Source organism: Rhinoderma darwinii, chromosome 4 (assembly GCF_050947455.1).
Source record: "Rhinoderma darwinii isolate aRhiDar2 chromosome 4, aRhiDar2.hap1, whole genome shotgun sequence".
NCBI classification, from domain to species: Eukaryota; Metazoa; Chordata; class Amphibia; order Anura; family Rhinodermatidae; genus Rhinoderma; species Rhinoderma darwinii.
Genome location: NC_134690.1, coordinates 85,991,009 through 86,010,403, shown reverse-complemented (window position 1 = coordinate 86,010,403; position 19,395 = coordinate 85,991,009). Strand labels below are relative to the sequence as shown.

Genomic DNA, 19,395 nt, shown 5'->3' with positions numbered 1-19,395 from the left:
CGTTAATCTCTGTGTATGTGGCTGCAGATCGCTGCTGTGTAAATCAATGGAGATGAGTGTATGACGCTGACTGGTCACTGATTGGTCAGCGTCATACACGTAAACACGCCCAGTTAAAAACACAATACACGCCCAGTTGGACATAACGAAAAAAAACGCCCAGTTGCCCATTTCAAAGCTCATTTGCATATATTTAAAATAGCTCATAACTTGGCCAAAAATGAACGTTTTTAAAAAATTTTTTTTACTGTTCTCTACATTGCAGCGCCGATCACATGCAATAGGAGATAGGGATTTGATAATCTGGTGACAGAGCCTCTTTAAGTTCCATTCCTGGTTTTGGCTTAACAAGGCGTGTGTGAACAAGGTCTACACCCTCTCCACGTGCTGCAGAAATAATCTGCGGATTTGGGGACCTGATTTTTAAATCCGCAGCTTGCCTGTTATCACATGGATTTGTTCTGGATGTTTTGGCATAGCAAAGGGTCAAATCCATAGCAAAATCCACCTACGAATTTGTTGGCCTGTTCTTCAGCATAAATATAAGCTATGTGTAAACATGGCCATACATCTTCATTTTTTAGCGTTTTTAACATAAGAATTTGCACAGCGTTCTGTTAGGACATATCTAAGGTAAGTCTTAACAAGCATTATCATAAGAAAGGCCTGGAGGCCGTTCTTAGGCCCTGGACTGTCATAATAAAATGGTGGGTGATGTAGTTCACGTGGATGTCAGTTTTAAACATAGCGTTCAGGGTGTTAAATAGCCAGGACCGGAGGGTTCTCCAATCCCAGCCATTAGAGTGGGAGTGTGGCTGTCAATTACAGCAATTTTCCTATGAGTTATAGGCCTAGCTGCCTAAGGGTATGTGCACACGACCTCTTTAAAGACGTAATTGAGGCGTTTTACGCCTCGAATTACGCCTGAAAAGACGGCTCCAATACGTTGGCAAACATCTGCCCATTGCTTGCAATGGGTCTTACGATGTTCTGTGCAGACGACCTGTCATTTTACGCGTCGCTGTCAAAATATGGCGCGTAAAATGACGGCTCATCAAAAGAAGTGCAGGACACTTCTTGGGACGTTTTTGGAGCCGTTTTCTCATAGACTCTATTGAAAACAGCTCCAAAAACGGCCGTAAAAAACGCAAGTTGCTCAAAAAACTTCTAAAAATCAGGAGCTGTTTTCCCTTGAAAACAGCTCCGTATTTTCAGACGTTCTTTGCTAATGTTCACACGCAAACGTAAAATACATCTGAAATTATGGAGCTGTTTTCAGGCGAAAGCAGCTCCTGAATTTCAGACGTTTTTGCATGTGCAGGCGTTTTTCGCGGCGTCCATTACGAACGTAATTGGAGCTGTTTTTCAATGGAGTCAATGAAAAACGGCTCCAATTACGTCCCAAGAAGTGACATGCACTTCTTTGAGGCGGCCGTCTTTTTACGCGTCGTCTTTTGACAGCGGTGCGTAAAAAAAAAGCCTGTCTGCACAGTACATCGTAAAACCCATTGAATTCAATGGGCAGATGTTTGCCAACGGTTTGGAGCTGTTTTTTCAGCCGTAATTCCAGGCATAAAACGCCTGAATTACGTCCGTAAATAGGGGGTGTGAACATACCCTGATAGTGACGTGCTTTATTATATAAAGAAGCATTGCGCTCCTTCTTCTAGTTAGAAATATCCTATATGGACATTAGCAGAGTTAACTCCTGTAACCTCGGCATTGTTAATATTTTTGGGGGACTCTTGCTACATAGATCCCAAGAAGTAGAAAATGTCTAGCACTAGTGCTAGTCATAGATAGTTATACTGGCCCAGCATATTGTGCCATTTCTTGTCTTATATATGATAGATGTGCAGCGATTTTTATTACACAAGTCCAATGCCACTCTAAATAATTTCTGATTTGTGAATTGCGTTATAGTATGCTAACAAATCTTTTTTCAGGTAAATGGCCATAATAACATCATTAACCTTCTTCTTGACAATGGAGCGGATGTTAACAAGAGTAATGATGAGGGACTATCCGCTTTGTCCTTGTGTATGATGCTTTTATACAGCACAAAGTCATTCTGGCCTAATGTGGCTGAGCGGAATCTCCCAATGAACAAGGTCAGTATCATTTCCCATACCGTTATATAGGAGCGGATGTATGGCCCGGCAATCAGTACTGTCAGCATGACTGCACAGAATGAGCACCGCCGATTTATCAAGTCAGAACAGAAAAACCTTTGTTGCTTAGAGTCCTTCCTACATATATGGTACAAGAGATTGTAATGTGTGTATAGTTCTGACTAAGGAAGCCATTTTTATTTACATCAATATATACAAATTTAGTCATTAACTACGTACCATACTGTTATTAGAATGTGCTTATTATTATTATGTTATTATGTACTGTATTTATCATGACTATAGATTATTATCTATAGAGCCTATATATATATATATATATATATATATATATTGCATCTGGTACCATAAACATACCTCCCATGTTTCTGAGAGGGAGAAGAAGGACAGCAATTTCCAGACTTTGTCCCCATTTTTGCAACACTATATATATATATATATATATATATATATATATATATATATACCATAGAGCAAAGTAACAGCACCAGGACTTCAGAGTAGATGAAATAGGGTGGATTTATTCACCTCAAGTGAGCGACGTTCTCAAGCTACTAAATGCTACACACAGTGTCAAGTATAAATAATATAGTATACACAATAATTAATCAAAGCCTAATTAATATACATTATATAAAAAACAGTTGTATAAACATAAATTCCATCACATATCAAACGACCAGTATTTAGAGCAGGGGTCTCAAGCACGCGGCCCGCGGGCCGCATGCGGCCCCTGGGGGTGTCATCTGCGGCCCGCGGGACACAGAGCGCTGGTGTCGGCTCTGCTCCGGGACTTTGTGGAATTCCCTGACATCGCTGTCCACATATGAACAGCGATGTCTGGGGCTTCCCCAGAGCCGGAGTCCCGAGCAGAGCGCTGGTGTCGGCTCTGCTCCGGGACTACGTGGAATTCCCTGACATCGCTGCCCATATATGGACAGTGTGTCAGGGTCCTGCCCAGAGTGGAACAAAGCACTGGGGTCGGCTCTGCTCCTGGACTCTGTGGAATTCCCTGACATCGCTGTCCACATATGAACAGCGATGTCTGGGGCTTCCCCAGAGCCGGAGTCCCGAGCAGAGCGCTGGTGTCGGCTCTGCTCCGGGACTCTGTGGAATTCCCTGACGTCGCTGCCCATATATGGACAGTGTGTCAGGGTCTTCCCCAGAGCGGAGTCCCGGGCAGAGCGCTGTTATCGGCTCTGCTCCGGACTCTGGGGAAGCCTCTGACATCGCTGTCCATACATCGACAATGATATCAGGGGCTTCCCCAGAGCAGGAGTCCCAGTGATGTCAGGGGCACAGCTGGAGTCCCAGGAAGAGCCTACTAGCGCTCTGCAAGGGACTCCAGCTCTGGGGTTGCCCCTGACATCTCTGTCCATATATGTACAGTGATGTCAGGAGCAGAGCTGGAATCCCAGGCAGAGTGCCAGAAGCGGCTCTGCTCCGGAACTCCAGCTCTGAGCAAGCCCCTGACATCACTGGGGCAGCCTCTACAGAGGGCACTGGGGCAGCCTCTACAGAGGGCACTGTGGCAGCCTCTACAGAGGGCACTGTGGCAGCCTCTACAGAGGGCACTGTGGCATTATCTACAAGTGGGTGTGTGGCAGTATCTGAAGAGGACACTGGCATTATCTAGGGGTGTGTTGCATTATCTACAGAGGGCACTGTGGCCTTCTCTACAGAGGGCACTGTGGCCTTCTCTACAGAGGGCACTGTGGCCTTCCCTACAGAGGGCACTGTGGCCTTCTCTACAGAGGGCACTGTGGCCTTATCTAGGGGTGTGTTGCATTATCCACAGAGGGCACTGCGGCAGCATCCACAGAGGGCACTGCGGCAGCATCCACAGAGGGCACTGCGGCAGCATCCACAGAGGGCACTGCGGCAGCATCCACAGAGGGCACTGCGGCAGCATCCACAGAGGGCACTGCGGCAGCATCCACAGAGGGCACTGCGGCAGCATCCACAGAGGGCACTGCGGCAGCATCCACAGAGGGCACTGCGGCAGCATCCACAGAGGGCACTGCGGCAGCATCCACAGAGGGCACTGCGGCAGTATCCACAGAGGGCACTGCGGCACTATCTAAAAACGGGCTGCCCAATCTTGACATGTGTGCTAACTGAGCCGCCGGACTGCATTTAGCGACACTTAAACTGGAAAGCTGGATTGTTGAAATAAGCACGTGGAGAAATATCTCAAATTTTAAACCTAGCGCTATTATTATAGTAATCTAGTATTATAGTAGTTCAAATAACTAATTGATTAACAATAATTTTGTATTGTATCAAATTTGAAAGTAATGCGGCCCGTCAACTTCCCATTTTTTCTATATGCGGCCCACTTACCCGGCCGAGTTTGAGACCCCTGATTTAGAGTGTACTGTTTACATAGTGAATATAAATATCCATCTCATAATGAACGTGAACATATCTTTTAAAAGTGATACAGAGTGAGTTAATGAGCAATTATGGCTATATTGGAGCAGGGCAGAGGCCAATCAAATTTAGTACATAAATATGATTTCTAAACAAAAGTTTTGTACATTACCCGTCCCACATGCATCCTGGGTTCAGCGTTCGCGCGTCTCTACTGCGCATGATCCAAGATGGCGTTTGTCACGAACACCACTCCCGGCACACGTGACTTGGATGCTACTGTAAAGGGGAACTCCGCTTGTCCACTCTCACTAGTACACACACCTATCGCAACAGGCTGATAACGAGTTAAAGCGCACCCCAAAACCAGTTCACACATCCACACAAAACGCTGCCACCACTTGCCGTATTAGGCCGACAAGAGCCTCCTCCTGGTAACGCACACGTTCACCCAGGCACACACTGAATCTAAATAGCATTCAACAGATTATGCTTTTCCTCTTCGAGGTTGTGGGTAGGTTTAGAGCAGCAAGGAACAAACTTATTAATTTTAAGGTTTAATATACGAAAGTACAGTGCTTACAAAAAAGGTTACAAAAATGGTGTAAATAAAATGACATACATATAAGCAAAACAGTTACAAAATAAAAGGGAATAAAGCAAAGAATAACAGACCTCTTACGTATTGGATAGGTTAGAGATCCCGCTGAGGAGAACAGCTTGAATGTGGACAGAACTGCAATGTGGTCGCATCTCCTGTGGTCTGACACTGTGTATTTCTTGGTATGCCACTATAAAGGGTCCAAACAAGACCCCTCACCCCTCCTCCTGGTCAGGTGGAAGGAGGATGGCTAATTACATGCAAAACAGGCAAAGTTGTCGGACAAACTTCTAATCGGTCACAACTCTTTATATGAATCTCGTAGCGAGATACCATGTCCGACAAGTTCCCGGGCATATTTTAACCAACCCTGGCATACCAAACATGACTATGAAATATTAATAATTGTAACCAACATTCAGTTCTGGGGTTTCTCATGGCCGAGAATCCCTGCGCTTGAGACCCAAGGAGCGCTCGTCTGAGGTCCTGGATCATATACACCTAGCTGGGTTATATACAATATGAATTATGACAGGGGGGCTTTGAAGGATTATATTTCTTTTGTCCCATACAGCCATTTCTGTAGACATGTGGGTACTGGAGTCTCTCTGTCTGGCTTCCAAAGTATTGATTATATTAGCACCCAGGTGTGATGGGAGCCCCACAGAGACAAAGTTGGTCCTTGTGTTGTCATGCAAACTAATTTGATTATGTCTCTGGAAAAGGACATCCTGATTATCCCCCCCACCGTCAGGGACATTTACCTGATGCATGGGTTTTAAAACATAACTCATGACACCTCTCCCTTTTATAGATGGCATGGGAGATTTATTCACCACCTGAAAATAAGGAATATTACATCCCCCAAGGACTGGTTTATCACACCTCCCCCTTTATGATGTGCCCTGGGAAATTGACTTACAGGTCATTTCCCAAGCACATCCCCTTGGCGGGATAACCCATCTGCGTTCCCATGTTCACTTCCCTTCTTATGAAAGTGTCCAGGTCCCCATCCTTTTCCATAACAGGAAAGTGCTCCAGACGGGGTTTAAAGGTGGTTATTGTATCCCTGGACTCTCTGTTCTGTGGTGTAGAAGTGTGCAATTGGAGTCGTGCTAACTCCAGCTGGTACTCTCGCTCCGCCTGGCGCTCTGCCTGGCGCTCTGCCGCCTCTCGCTCTGCCTGGCGCTCCGCAAACTCTCGCTCTGCTTGGCGTTCTTGTAAAATAAGCTGCATACGCATTTGGGGGTCACATTCACTCATCTGTTGAAGAATTAGGGGCAAACAAGAGTCCATTCCACTCCGAGAACTGCTGCTGCTGGCACCCTCTGGGTCTGCCAGTTCCGGAGCCATATCCATTTCTTGATCCCCATGTGCTGTATAGGTCCCTGGCTCAGGTACCACATGGCGTTGGTGCTTGGCATCATCCTCTACCAACGCCCGGATCAGCATTTCTTTTGTTTTGTCAGTCCCATCCAGACCTCTCTGCTCACAAAGGCTGATCAAAACGGCTTTGTCTTGCTTCTTGTAAGTAGCTGCCATCTTAGCAGTTACTTGCCAAATAAAAATAGAAAAGAAAAACAAGAAGGGAGGGGAACTGTATGCAAGTATGTCTTAATTAATAAAAAATAAATAAGCACTGAGTTTGTCCTTATAGACCGGTGAGCTCCTCGCAAGGATTCTGCCAGTCCTTAAGTGCAAGGGTTAATTACTTAATCCAGGCACTTAATGCTCTAATAAAAAAATAAAATTATCCCACCGCTGCCACCACTCTGTCACGAACACCACTCCCGGCACACGTGACTTGGATGCTACTGTAAAGGGGAACTCCGCTTGTCCACTCTCACTAGTACACACACCTATCGCAACAGGCTGATAACGAGTTAAAGCGCACCCCAAAACCAGTTCACACATCCACACAAAACGCTGCCACCACTTGCCGTATTAGGCCGACAAGAGCCTCCTCCTGGTAACGCACACGTTCACCCAGGCACACACTGAATCTAAATAGCATTCAACAGATTATGCTTTTCCTCTTCGAGGTTGTGGGTAGGTTTAGAGCAGCAAGGAACAAACTTATTAATTTTAAGGTTTAATATACGAAAGTACAGTGCTTACAAAAAAGGTTACAAAAATGGTGTAAATAAAATGACATACATATAAGCAAAACAGTTACAAAATAAAAGAGAATAAAGCAAAGAATAACAGACCTCTTACGTATTGGATAGGTTAGAGATCCCGCTGAGGAGAACAGCTTGAATGTGGACAGAACTGCAATGTGGTCGCATCTCCTGTGGTCTGACACTGTGTATTTCTTGGTATGCCACTATAAAGGGTCCAAACAAGACCCCTCACCCCTCCTCCTGGTCAGGTGGAAGGAGGATGGCTAATTACATGCAAAACAGGCAAAGTTGTCGGACAAACTTCTAATCGGTCACAACTCTTTATATGAATCTCGTAGCGAGATACCATGTCCGACAAGTTCCCGGGCATATTTTAACCAACCCTGGCATACCAAACATGACTATGAAATATTAATAATTGTAACCAACATTCAGTTCTGGGGTTTCTCATGGCCGAGAATCCCTGCGCTTGAGACCCAAGGAGCGCTCGTCTGAGGTCCTGGATCATATACACCTAGCTGGGTTATATACAATATGAATTATGACAGGGGGGCTTTGAAGGATTATATTTCTTTTGTCCCATACAGCCATTTCTGTAGACATGTGGGTACTGGAGTCTCTCTGTCTGGCTTCCAAAGTATTGATTATATTAGCACCCAGGTGTGATGGGAGCCCCACAGAGACAAAGTTGGTCCTTGTGTTGTCATGCAAACTAATTTGATTATGTCTCTGGAAAAGGACATCCTGATTATCCCCCACAGTCAGGGACATTTACCTGATGCATGGGTTTTAAAACATAACTCATGACACCTCTCCCTTTTATAGATGGCATGGGAGATTTATTCACCACCTGAAAATAAGGAATATTACATCCCCCAAGGACTGGTTTATCACAGCGTTCAAAACCGGAAATCCGGTCAAATGAAACGCAAACCTCAGGGAAATCGCTATTGCGCATGCGTTGCCTGTGCACTGTGCAGTGTGCTAGGAGTGACTCACCAATAGCAGCTCTGCTTGTAGCTTTCCCCCGCTAATTTAGGTGATGTTTTCTCTGATTAGTCGTTCACTTTCCCTTTTTTTCTCCATCCGGCCCAGACCACTGTTACGACTTATTCCATCCACGACTCGTCTCTGCAGAATTTGACACACAGCTTCTCGCTTTTTCAGCATCCTCCACACCTATACCCCATCCTCTAAACAAACTCGTAAACCAGTAATCCAGATGGTAATAATGATCCCTTAGTGCTCAACACAATAAAAGTGTCCCATCGGTAACCGTGCCCCCTGCAGATAACACCACACACAGCTCCCCTTGTAGATGGCGCCACACAGCTCCCCCTTGTAGATAGCCACACAGCTCCCCTTGTAGATAGCGCCACACAGCTCTCCCTCGTAGATAGCCCCACAGCCCCCCTTTTAGATAGCCCCACACAGCTCCCCCTTGTAGATAGCACCACACAGCTCCCCCTTGTAGATAGCGCCCCACAGCCCCCCTTGTAGATAGCACCACACAGCCCCACATTATAGATAGCGCCACACAGCCCCCCTTGTAGATAGCGCCACACAGCCCCCCCTTGTATATAGCGCCACACAGCCCCCCCCTTGAAGATAGCGCCACACATCTCCCCCTTGTAAATAGCGCCACACACAGCCCCCCCTTGTAGATAGCCACATAGCCCCCCCTTGTAGATAGCCACACACAGCCCCCCTTCTAGATAGCGCCCGCCTTCCCTTGTAAGTAGTGCCGCACAGCCCCCCCTTCCCTTGTACTTAGTGCAAACAGAGCAGAGAGCGGTAGCCTACCGCTACCACTCTCCGATCTGTCTGACACGACACACCGTCAGGAGTAGGAGGTGGTCATGAAGCGAAGCAGCGTCGTGGAGGATCACTTTTGACTGGGGTCGGTGACGGCACAGGACTGGACCAGTCGAATCACCTGACCTGAGTCACCAGACCTCATGTCAGATGACTGGATTGGTCCACTTCGGGCACCGACCTCACTTGGCAGCAGCCGGCCTGCTTATTTTGAGATTCTGCAGAATCTGAAAATATGCCACAGCCTACTATTCCTTTGCACTGCACATGTACATTTTGGCGCATGTGCATTGCAAAGTTCTGGGAGACTGCAGAAAAATCCCGGACGGTGCTTTTTTCTGCTGGACGTTACGGACAGCAGAAAAAACACCCGTTTTTGCGGACTGCCCGTAAATTTACGGACGGTTGGCAACCCTGACTGTCTGTCCCCTTAGCTTTTTCTCCTGCACTGTGGCGCTCCTGTCTACCCGCTGTGCAGAGAACTGCAACATAGTTCCATTCAAGTGGAGGATCAGAGAGGATTGATAGGGGTCCCAGCAGTCCTGACTGATCAGGAAGTTATGGCATGTCCTAGCAATATGCCATCACTTCTAATGATGGAAAAACTTCTTTAGTATTTTAAAACAGTGCCCATTTGAAGAGTACCATGCATCGCCCAGGAAAAGTGGTATACAAATTCCAAATATAGGGCATATAGATACCATACAGTGCCCAAATTAATAATACATAATTTGCCCTCATAATTCCTCACAGTACCCCGATCAATAGTAAATAGATACAGTGGCTCCAATAGGCTGTGTGTGGCTGTGTGTGTCATATAGTGCCTAGATAAATCCTGGCCTAGAGATTTCCATACATTCCCTAGATAAAATAAATACAAATGCAGATGGTGCCATACATTGCCAAAATGAATAGTGCATAGAGTGTTTATATAATAGTGCCACAGAGTGTCCAGTGACCCCATATCACATTGAGTCCTCATGCCCCCTCACAGATCCAGCCACAGCTTACCTCTTCACGATCTGGCACGTTCTGAACTTTTATGCACTATGTAGTAGGTGAAGCTATCCTTTACTGACAGTATCTGGTAAAACTAGTAATGTCTCATTGACATTACTAGTTTTGCTAAACTCTGGGATTCCAAAATCTGATTATACTTGGACCATTTGGGTCTTGTCTGGATGAGGGAAGGACCATGCACTACAGTGCCCAGATGCTGGAACTGTTCCACGGGATTCAGGACCATGCCATTAGGGCTCTTAGGTTTCAATTTTTCTGAAGTCAGATGTATGAGAAAATTTAGGTGAAGCCCCTGAAAAGGACCCAAAATACCTCTTTATGCCTCTATAATGCTTGTATTCCCTATAAAATAACAATTCTGGAGCATCTTAGAGCTATTCTTCTGTTATTCCTCCTGGAATAAATTGACAACTGGGCGTTACCATTTCCCTTGTTAAAGGGTGTGTCCCTACACACTCGGACTTTTATCAGCACAGATTGGACAGTTTCAGAGCGTGTAGGGACACGCCTCATTGAGAATGGTAACACCCAGTTGTACGTTCAAGTGAACGGTACAACACAGAGTTCTTGTTATTTTATGGGTAATGCAAATATTTGCTCAAACAGACATGTCAGGAGAGCTGATAGGTCTTTTGATGTTTTAATTGATGACCACAAAAAAATATTTAATCGTTGGCCTTTTTGTTTGAGCCACTTATTTTTAGTTATTTTATACTGCTTATTTCCATTTATACCATTTATACTGCTTATTTCCATTTATACCATTTATACTGCTTATTACCTTTGGGAGTCGGACAGAGCAACAAGACTGCTGTAATATCCACCGGAGTTGTGGAACCACTGTAAAGGAGTAGCAGCTGGTCAAACAATACAGGACAGTCACAGGTTGGTGGTACCTGGAGTTCAGGTTGGTGCCGGATAGCTGAAAACTGACTTGTGCTGGATTATCGGAAGCTTTCTTGTGCTGGATTATCGGAAGCTGGTTTGTGCTGGATTATCGGATGCTGGCTTGTGCAGGATTATCGGAAGCTGGCTTGTGCTGGATTAAAGAAAGCAAAACTGGTCTGTACACTGGGCGCAGATAATAAAGTCGTCACGGGCACTGAACTTGACACGGACACGGATACTGAAGTCGTCACGGACACTGGATTTAACACGGACACTGGACACGGATAATGAAGTCATCACGGACACTGGACTTAACACGGACACTGGACACGGATACTGTAGTCGTCACGGACACTGGATTCGACATGGACACCGGACACGGATACTGAAATCAGGAACAGGCTATGGAACAGTTGCAAACTAACACAAGGTTAGCAACAACATTGCTCAGGCACTGATGAAGTGGGCAGAGTTCCTTAAAAAGTCCATGATGTGCTGGGACAGGTTGAGAACAATATTCCTGGTGTGCATGCTGGCCCTTTAAGAACAGGGACGAGCCCGCGCGTCCTACGGGCACAGGCCGGTGGAGAGCAGAGTGCGCCGACATCCCAGAGCAGAGATGACAGGGAGGCTGGCGGCCTGTGGGGTGAGTGAGACCTGCGGCCAGCGGCGTTACAACTGCTCTGAACGGAATAAGCAGGCCTCGCTCTGCTCTGACAGAGGGAGAAGCTGCCATAATATCAACCCGTCATATACATACAGCAATAGTCTCACATTTCTATCTGTCTTGTCAGATTACCCTTAGGGCATGACCACACGTGGCGGATTTCCTCCGCAACTGTCCGCATCAATGCCGCACAGAATCTGCGTTGCAGATTCTGCAGCGGATCTGCACAAAATGTGCAGTAAATTGATGCGGACTAGCTGCTGCGGACTGCGGGAAAAGTACTTCCCTTCTCCCTATCAGTGCAGGATAGAGAGAAGGGACAGCACTTTCCCTAGTGAAAGTAAACGATTTTCATACTTACCGGCCGTTGTCTTGGTGACGCGTCCCTCTTTCGGCATCCAGCCCGACCTCCCTGGATGACGCGCCAGTCCATGTGACCGCTGCAGCCTGTGCTTGGCCTGTGATTGGCTGCAGCCGTCACTTAGACTGAAACGTCATCCTGGGAGGCCGGACTGGAGACAGACGCAGGGAGTTCTCGGTAAGTATGAACTTATCTATTTTTTTACCGATACATGTATATTGAGATCGGTAGTCACTGTCCCGAGTGCAGAAACAGTTACTGCCGATCGCTTAACTCTTTCAGCACCCTGGACAGTGACTATTTACAGACGTCTCCTAGCAACGCTCCCGTCATTACGGGAGCCCCATTGACTTCCTCAGTCTGGCTGTAGACCTAGAAATACATAGGTCCAGCCAGAATGAAGAAATGTCATGGTAGTAAAACGAATACGCTCCGCAGCACACATAAGATCTGCGGACTTCATTGCGGAATTTTGACTCTCCATTGAAGTCAATGGAGAAATTCCGCCATGAGTCCGCCACTGCTCCGCAACAGACAGAGCATGCTGCGGACACCAAATTCCGCTCCGCAGCCTATGCTCCGCAGCGGAATTTTACGCCTAGTCTAAACGAACACTGCTAAATTAAAGTGTAAGTCAATGGACAAACGGCACCGCTGCGGATTAACGCTGCGGAGTGTCCGCAGCGGAATTTCAGTGAAATTCCGCCACGTGTGAACCCGCCCTTAGGCTGCAAGCATTTTTGGAGTTTTAAAAATAAGTGCCCCATACAAAGACTGGTGCACTAAAGAATTTCAAGAAGAAAAAAATATTTTAGTCTTGCTTAAGAAAATAGTTTTTTTTAGGTGAAAACTTCTTTTACAGATTATTTGATATTGCCGTGGGAAGTTCCGGATGTCCATATACTTGCTAGGGGTAATACATGAATGTGCTGGACCCTCCAGATTGGCATCTGCTTTTTTCCAGTGTCTCAACATTCTGACATCTATATACCCTAATAGATACTACAATATATGTGATTGGGTTTCTTAAAAGAATGGTTTGATCAACGTTCTGATAATTTTCACTATTAGGATGTTGGCCATTACAGGGACATTCATTACAGGATATCTGCAACAATGGGAAAAAGAATTATATTATCCATATGTATTGCTGTACATGTATTTGGTTGTCTGCTAGCTGACTAACCACTACAATGTTGGCTTTCATCCATAATGACCCAAAAATTAGAAAAAAACATCCTGTCCCTGTTATGACCTATGGAAGTATATGGCGTTTTAGTGCCATATACATAATTATTATTATTATTATTATGAATGGTTATGAATACATCTATGACAAGCCTTAGCATTGAGGGTGTCTTATTCTGGTGTCTTCTTTGCAAGTACAGGAAGAGAAAAATAATTTAGTTTCGTACAGTTTTGAAAATGAAAGCAGTGTTGGGAATGAGAAGGACATGGAGAAGATCGGTATAATGTCTCCAGTATCGGATGAATCCATCCAAACATCTGCTCATTACAAGACTGGTGCAAGTTTAGAAAGTGAGGAAGCCGATTCCACCATTGATCATCATAGGTAAAGGGAATGAAATCTGTACTGGGTTTTATAGGAAGCGAGATCTGTATGTAGGACGACTTCTTACGTGAAGTTTTTAAGTAATATTAGTATTCATTGATTTAGGAATAAAAACTTAAGATCGACCATGAAGCTGCTTCTCCTGCGAGGCGCTGACCCTAATATATCCAGTATTCCTATGAACGTGCTTTTCTTTGCCATTAAAGCTGCTGACGTCAGCACTGTACAACTACTGCTAGAATGTGGGGCCAGGACTGATGTCCGTTTGAAGACACAGGTAACCATCAATGTGTAAAAACATTTTATTTTTAAATCTTTGAAAGTCACCTTGACAAAATATAGATTTTGATCAAATCCAAGACCTTATTTGGCAAAACGGCTTATAGTCGCCCTTATCCTCTGTACTCCTATTGTTTTTTTTATCATACTGTACATGTGTCTAGTCAACTGCCCATATTTCCCCTTGTATCAAGTGGATTCTTTCCTCTCGGCTCTACCGGTACTAATGACATGGCCAATTTTTTGTTGCCTGTGGTCACCCTAATTATGTGTTTTTTTTACTATCCCCACTAGTCTTCTTTATATCTTACAGTAGACCCTTATTAGGGCTCTGGCATGTGATTATCAGGATATTTGCTCAATATATTAGTATTTACAGCAGACTATATAGGGTGAGATGTCTCACAACACACGGCTGGTAAGACAACGTGTTCACATAATTGCATGTTGTGGCCTTCCTGTTGACCATTTGCGGCACTTTAACTGCATCAAGGGTGGAGTTGATCGATCATCTATTTTTCTGTTTCGCTGCATTGTATCCAGATAAATAAAAAAATATGTTTTCTTTCATTGCAAGGATGTTTATACACATGTTTATAGTGTGGGGACAATTTAGATAATGTGATAAACGTTCCTACAGATTCTTGTGATTTTCTATTATATCAGGGATTGTCAGTGAGGATGTTTATTGGGTAATTGTTTGCTGTGGACATGCTTACTAGTCATTACATTTAATGTTATATTTGTGAATAAACGCAAATGATCATCACATTTGTGCAGTCTATGTAATTTATTCATTTTAGTTTGAGGATAATGAGACGGATTTATCAATGTTTGTACCTCAGTTTTGGCGTAAATACAATGAGAAATATGGTATTTGGGTTTCAGAGTCACTTTGAGTGGGACTTAGGCTTCGTTCACATCTGTGTCGGGGTGCAGATCATAGGTTCCGTCAGACCTTTCCGTCAGGGGAACCCATGAACGGAAACCAAACGGAAACCATAGCTTTCCATTTTCATTACCATTGATGTCAATGGTAATGCTTCCGTTGCTAATGGTTTCCGTTTGTCTCCGTTCCGTAAGGTTTCCGTTTTTTTTGGCAGAATGAATAGCGTAGTCAACTGCGTTATTGATTCCACCAAGAAAACGGAACCCTTACAGAACGGAGACAAACGGAAACCATTAGCAACTTGACATCAATGGTAATGAAAACACAAAGCTATGGTTTCCATTTGGTTTCCTTTCATGGGTTCCCCTGATGGGAAGGTCTGACAGAACCCATGACACAGATGTGAACGAAGCCTTATTTATCAACTTTTCTAAGCTGAGAGTTCTACAGAGTACAAGTCTGTCCTTTTTTTTTTTTTTTTTTACTGCGGCAGGTCAGAGATGAATAAATTTCCCCTTCATTTTAAGCCTTATCTACTTTTCTATTATGTCTCTGACCTATTAAATATTACCTTGTCAAAAGACACAACATGGTCATTAGTTATTAACATGTAATATTTTAATGCCATTCCTAAATCCGGTGTAACGTGACTGGACACTAAATCTCATCATTAGAAAATATGAAGTACAGTGATGGGAATTATTGGACTGTTCAGCATTATTACTTGGAAGGACATATTGTCATCTCCTCTTTCCATCACGCTCTATAGACGTTGCTGCCGACTCAACATAGTTTTGATCAATGAGTTCTACTATTCATTAGTCACTGGGCATAGCTTGTCCCATATAGATGGCTCTGAGCGTGATGAATTCATTCAGTAAATCCCACGCGTTTCTTCTCCTGTCCAGTTCTCAATCAATAATTGTCTCATCACGGTGCAGATCATCATTCGCTGATGGCTATTACTGCAGATGTAATATACCTAAGGAGATGACAGACTAATGTCTTGGGTTTGTTCTACCCAGTTAAGGATAATGTGACAATATATTTTATTCCACAGCATGGCTCCCTTACCCCTCTACACATAGCCGCAGCCTTGCCAGTGGCTGAAGGCATCCGGATCACTGAGATTCTGCTGCATGTTGCCTCCGATCCAAATGCTAGCGCTGAGGATGAGGACTACGTGTATGATCATGACAGGGTATGGTATATCAGCACTGCTTATCCTCACGGGGACATCTCATTAGTGTGCAGGAGATAAATATAGCATACAGCATAAAGACATGTCTGTCACATAGAGATGGAGCGCGCAGCTCAGATGTTCCTCAGAGATTTTCTTGCGCTCCTTCTTAGAAGATCTGTGGTGGCCTCGGTTGGTCTCCGTCAATGAGCACAGATTAGTGTCAAATAAACCCAGGAACTGTATTGTGCACAGTTTGTAGGCTCCATGAATATTTGATTCTTCTTCTTGGTGTCATGTTTACTCAATACTTTCCCTATAGATTAACCCCACGTGCAGAGATTTTCAGAGCCTGTCAGGCTGTCAACTATGTCTCCGTCCTCTTGATATATGGCACTACTATTTTGATAGGATACGGTAGTATATTGGGTATATTGTTTCATCTTTTACATTGTATTTGAATTTCTTTGCTTGTAATGTTTGCGCCAAATTTTAAACGAGTTAGTTTGCTTTTTTTTGATGCAAGAATAAAAATACATAAACGCTTTGTCTTCTCTCTTTGGATTATCAGTGAAGCAAATGAGTTCTCAGTCCATAACAATGACATTTACATATTTATATGACTTGCTTTAGGCCAGGATCACACACACAGTTTTAAAGCAGTTTTTTGCTCAGTTTTTTTTTTTAGCCGAACACAGGAGTGAACACTAAAGAAAGTAGATGTACCAGTCTTTTCTTTATACCATGTCTCCTTTTGGATCCACTTCGAACTGAGCCAAAAACTGTGTGTGTGATCTTGCCCTTAAGGTCATCTCCAGATTTTTATAAATAAAGTTATTTCATTAATATATAGCTTGAATGAGGGTATAAAAAATTCCAAAATTGGCTACACCTAAAAAAACCGTTGATTATATTTACCATCCAAACTCTGCACTGGTCCTACACCACTGCTTTCCACTAGTCTCACTTGGTCCTGTATATGGACTTGGCCTCAGTGGTAAAACGTCATGTGGACGTGCATTGTCCAATCACTACAGACCAAAGTGACATTTTGCTCATAGTGATGCAAAAATCACTGTCGCCTAGTGTATACACAGGCCCTATGACATTAAGTATTTTACTTCTTTTATTATTTAACAATTTTATACAGGATTAGCCTATTTTATGGTTTTGTCTGAATCCCGGAGAATCCCTTTAATTCTTGGATTCTGAAGAGCAGATTTTGTGGATGACATTTGCACGACAAGAAATAAAGAAGAAAAGGCACCCCAACATTTGTAAAGTAATTTCTTCCGATTATGGCAATACCCCATATGTGGTCACAAACTGCTGGTTGGACAAACGGCAGAGCTCAGAAAGGCAGGAGCGCTATTTGGCATGTAGATTTTGCTGGATTGGTTTCTGGGCGCCATGTCGCATTTGCAGAGCTTCTGAGGTACCAGTACAGGGGAAACCCCTTTCCCATTTTGTAAACTAGACCCCTTGAGGAATTCTTTGTAGTTTTCATGGGGTGCATGCGACTTTTTGATCAGTTTTTATTCTATTTCTTAATTGGCGTATTGACTAAAAAAAACAGCAATTCTACCTATTGTTTACTCATTCTTTTTTTTTACCACGTTCACCGTGCGCTATAAATGACATATTCACTTTATTTTGCGGGTCAAAACGATTACGGCGATACCATATGTTTATAGTTTTTTTATATGTCTTATGGCATTTGCACAATAAAATACTTTTTATAAAAAATCAATGACTTTTTGTGTTGCCATATGCTAAGAGCCATAACTTTTTTATTTTTCCATCAAGAATGCTGTGCTAGTGCTTGTTTTTTTGCGTAACAAACTGTAGTTTTGATTAGTACCATTTTAGGGTACATGCGACTTTTTGATCTCTTTTTATTCCATTTTTTGGGAGGTGAAGTGACCAAACAATTGTGATTCTGGTATGGTTTATTATTATTTTCTTTTATGGCGTTCAGGCCGTTACGAACACGGCGATACCAATTATGTATAGTTTTTTTGTTTGTGTATTTATTTTATAATAAAGGACTGATAAGGGAAAAAGGGGGATTTTTACTTTTATTACTTTCAAACTATTTATTTTTAGACAACTTTTTTTTAACTTATTTTGTCCCACTAGGGATCTTGAAGGCAGGAGGCCCTGATCACTATTCTAATACACTGCACTACATGCGTAGTGCAGTGTATTAGAGCTGTCAGCCACTAGGCTTCCGTAGATGGCATAGCCGGAGGCCATTGTTAGGCCTCCGGTTGCCATAGCAGCCATCGGCGCCCGCGATCATGTAGCGTTGGTGGTTTAACCCCTAAGAAGCCGCAATCGCTATTGAACGTGGCTTCTAAGGGGTTAATCAGCAGGAACCACCGCAATCGGTCCCCGCTAAAAGAGCTGCGGCAAATGCTGTATGAGAAAGCAGTTGCCACAGCTCCTGTATGCGCCGGGAGGATGGCCGAAATGGCAGTTCCTCCGGTGGCATGATATTCCGTCATGGAGCGCGAACGATTCGCTCATCATGACGCAATAGTACGTCAAGGAGCGGGAAGGGGTTAAGGAACTCCCAAATTAATGACCCTGGATAGACAAAGAGATTGATTGATTGATTTACAGACAGATATTTTTTTTTTTTCTTTATCAAAGTTTATTAAATTTTCAATACAAACAAATAACAACTTCAATGCATTTGAACGAGTGGCAGTTCAACTGAACCACTGTACATAAGATTTTTGCATACAATGCGAATGTTATACATGTTATACATAAAGAGCATATGCATTATTGGCATCAAGCAGTGTACCTTGCGTAAGAACCATTCAATAAGGCACAAATAAGCACTGAAGAATTAGCACAATATAATCAATCTGATGTGTTATATAATATAGTGCAAAAAAAAGGAAACATATAATAAAAATAAAAGACAGGGGGGGAGAAAAGAAAAACAAAGAAAACGGAAGAGGGAAGGACCGTGGGACAGGTAAGATATATAGTGGAGAGGGGGGGGCCTCTGATCAAGACGTACGGACGCCAACGAAGATTAAGGTGTGTTCTTCCAGCCAACGTGGCAGGGCTTCGCTTTCTGCAAACAGAATCCAGCTCCTCCATGTAGCCATGAATCTGTCTCGTTTGGCATTGTCCCCTGCCAGAAGGCCTTCCATTCTCAAGATATGAGTTAATTCGGTAACCCATTCACGAAGAGAGGGGCATCTCGTGGATTTCCAGTGTCTAGGAATCACGCACCTAGCTGCAGTGAGAAAGTGCCTGAAAATACCTTTTTTCAAGGCTGTGACGTTGCCTGGCAAAAGGGACAGTAGTCCAATGGCAGGTTCAATAGGAGTCTGGGAATCAAACAGCACATTATATAGTTCGAATATGTTAATCCAGAATGGAGATAATATGGGACATTCCCACCATATGTGCAACATGGTTCCCAAAGGGGTAAGGCAGCGCCAACATTGGTCAGACACGGAGGGAAAAGCTTT

At 43.9% G+C, this 19,395-nt stretch overlaps 1 protein-coding gene across 4 annotated transcripts in view; it reads left to right on the top strand.

Moving 5' to 3' along the window:
- Positions 1 to 19,395, top strand: part of ANKMY1 (ankyrin repeat and MYND domain containing 1) — a 71,525-nt gene that overhangs the window by 27,955 nt on the left and 24,175 nt on the right. For 3 of the 4 annotated variants that reach the window (XM_075861296.1, XM_075861294.1, XM_075861295.1), the window contains exons 6-9: positions 1,947 to 2,111; positions 13,369 to 13,553; positions 13,659 to 13,830; positions 15,782 to 15,922. In XM_075861296.1, the coding sequence (XP_075717411.1) occupies positions 1,947 to 2,111; positions 13,369 to 13,553; positions 13,659 to 13,830; positions 15,782 to 15,922 (663 nt within the window). The remainder of the gene's footprint in view (positions 1 to 1,946; positions 2,112 to 13,368; positions 13,554 to 13,658; positions 13,831 to 15,781; positions 15,923 to 19,395) is intronic. The other variant, XM_075861297.1, reaches the window with a different exon arrangement.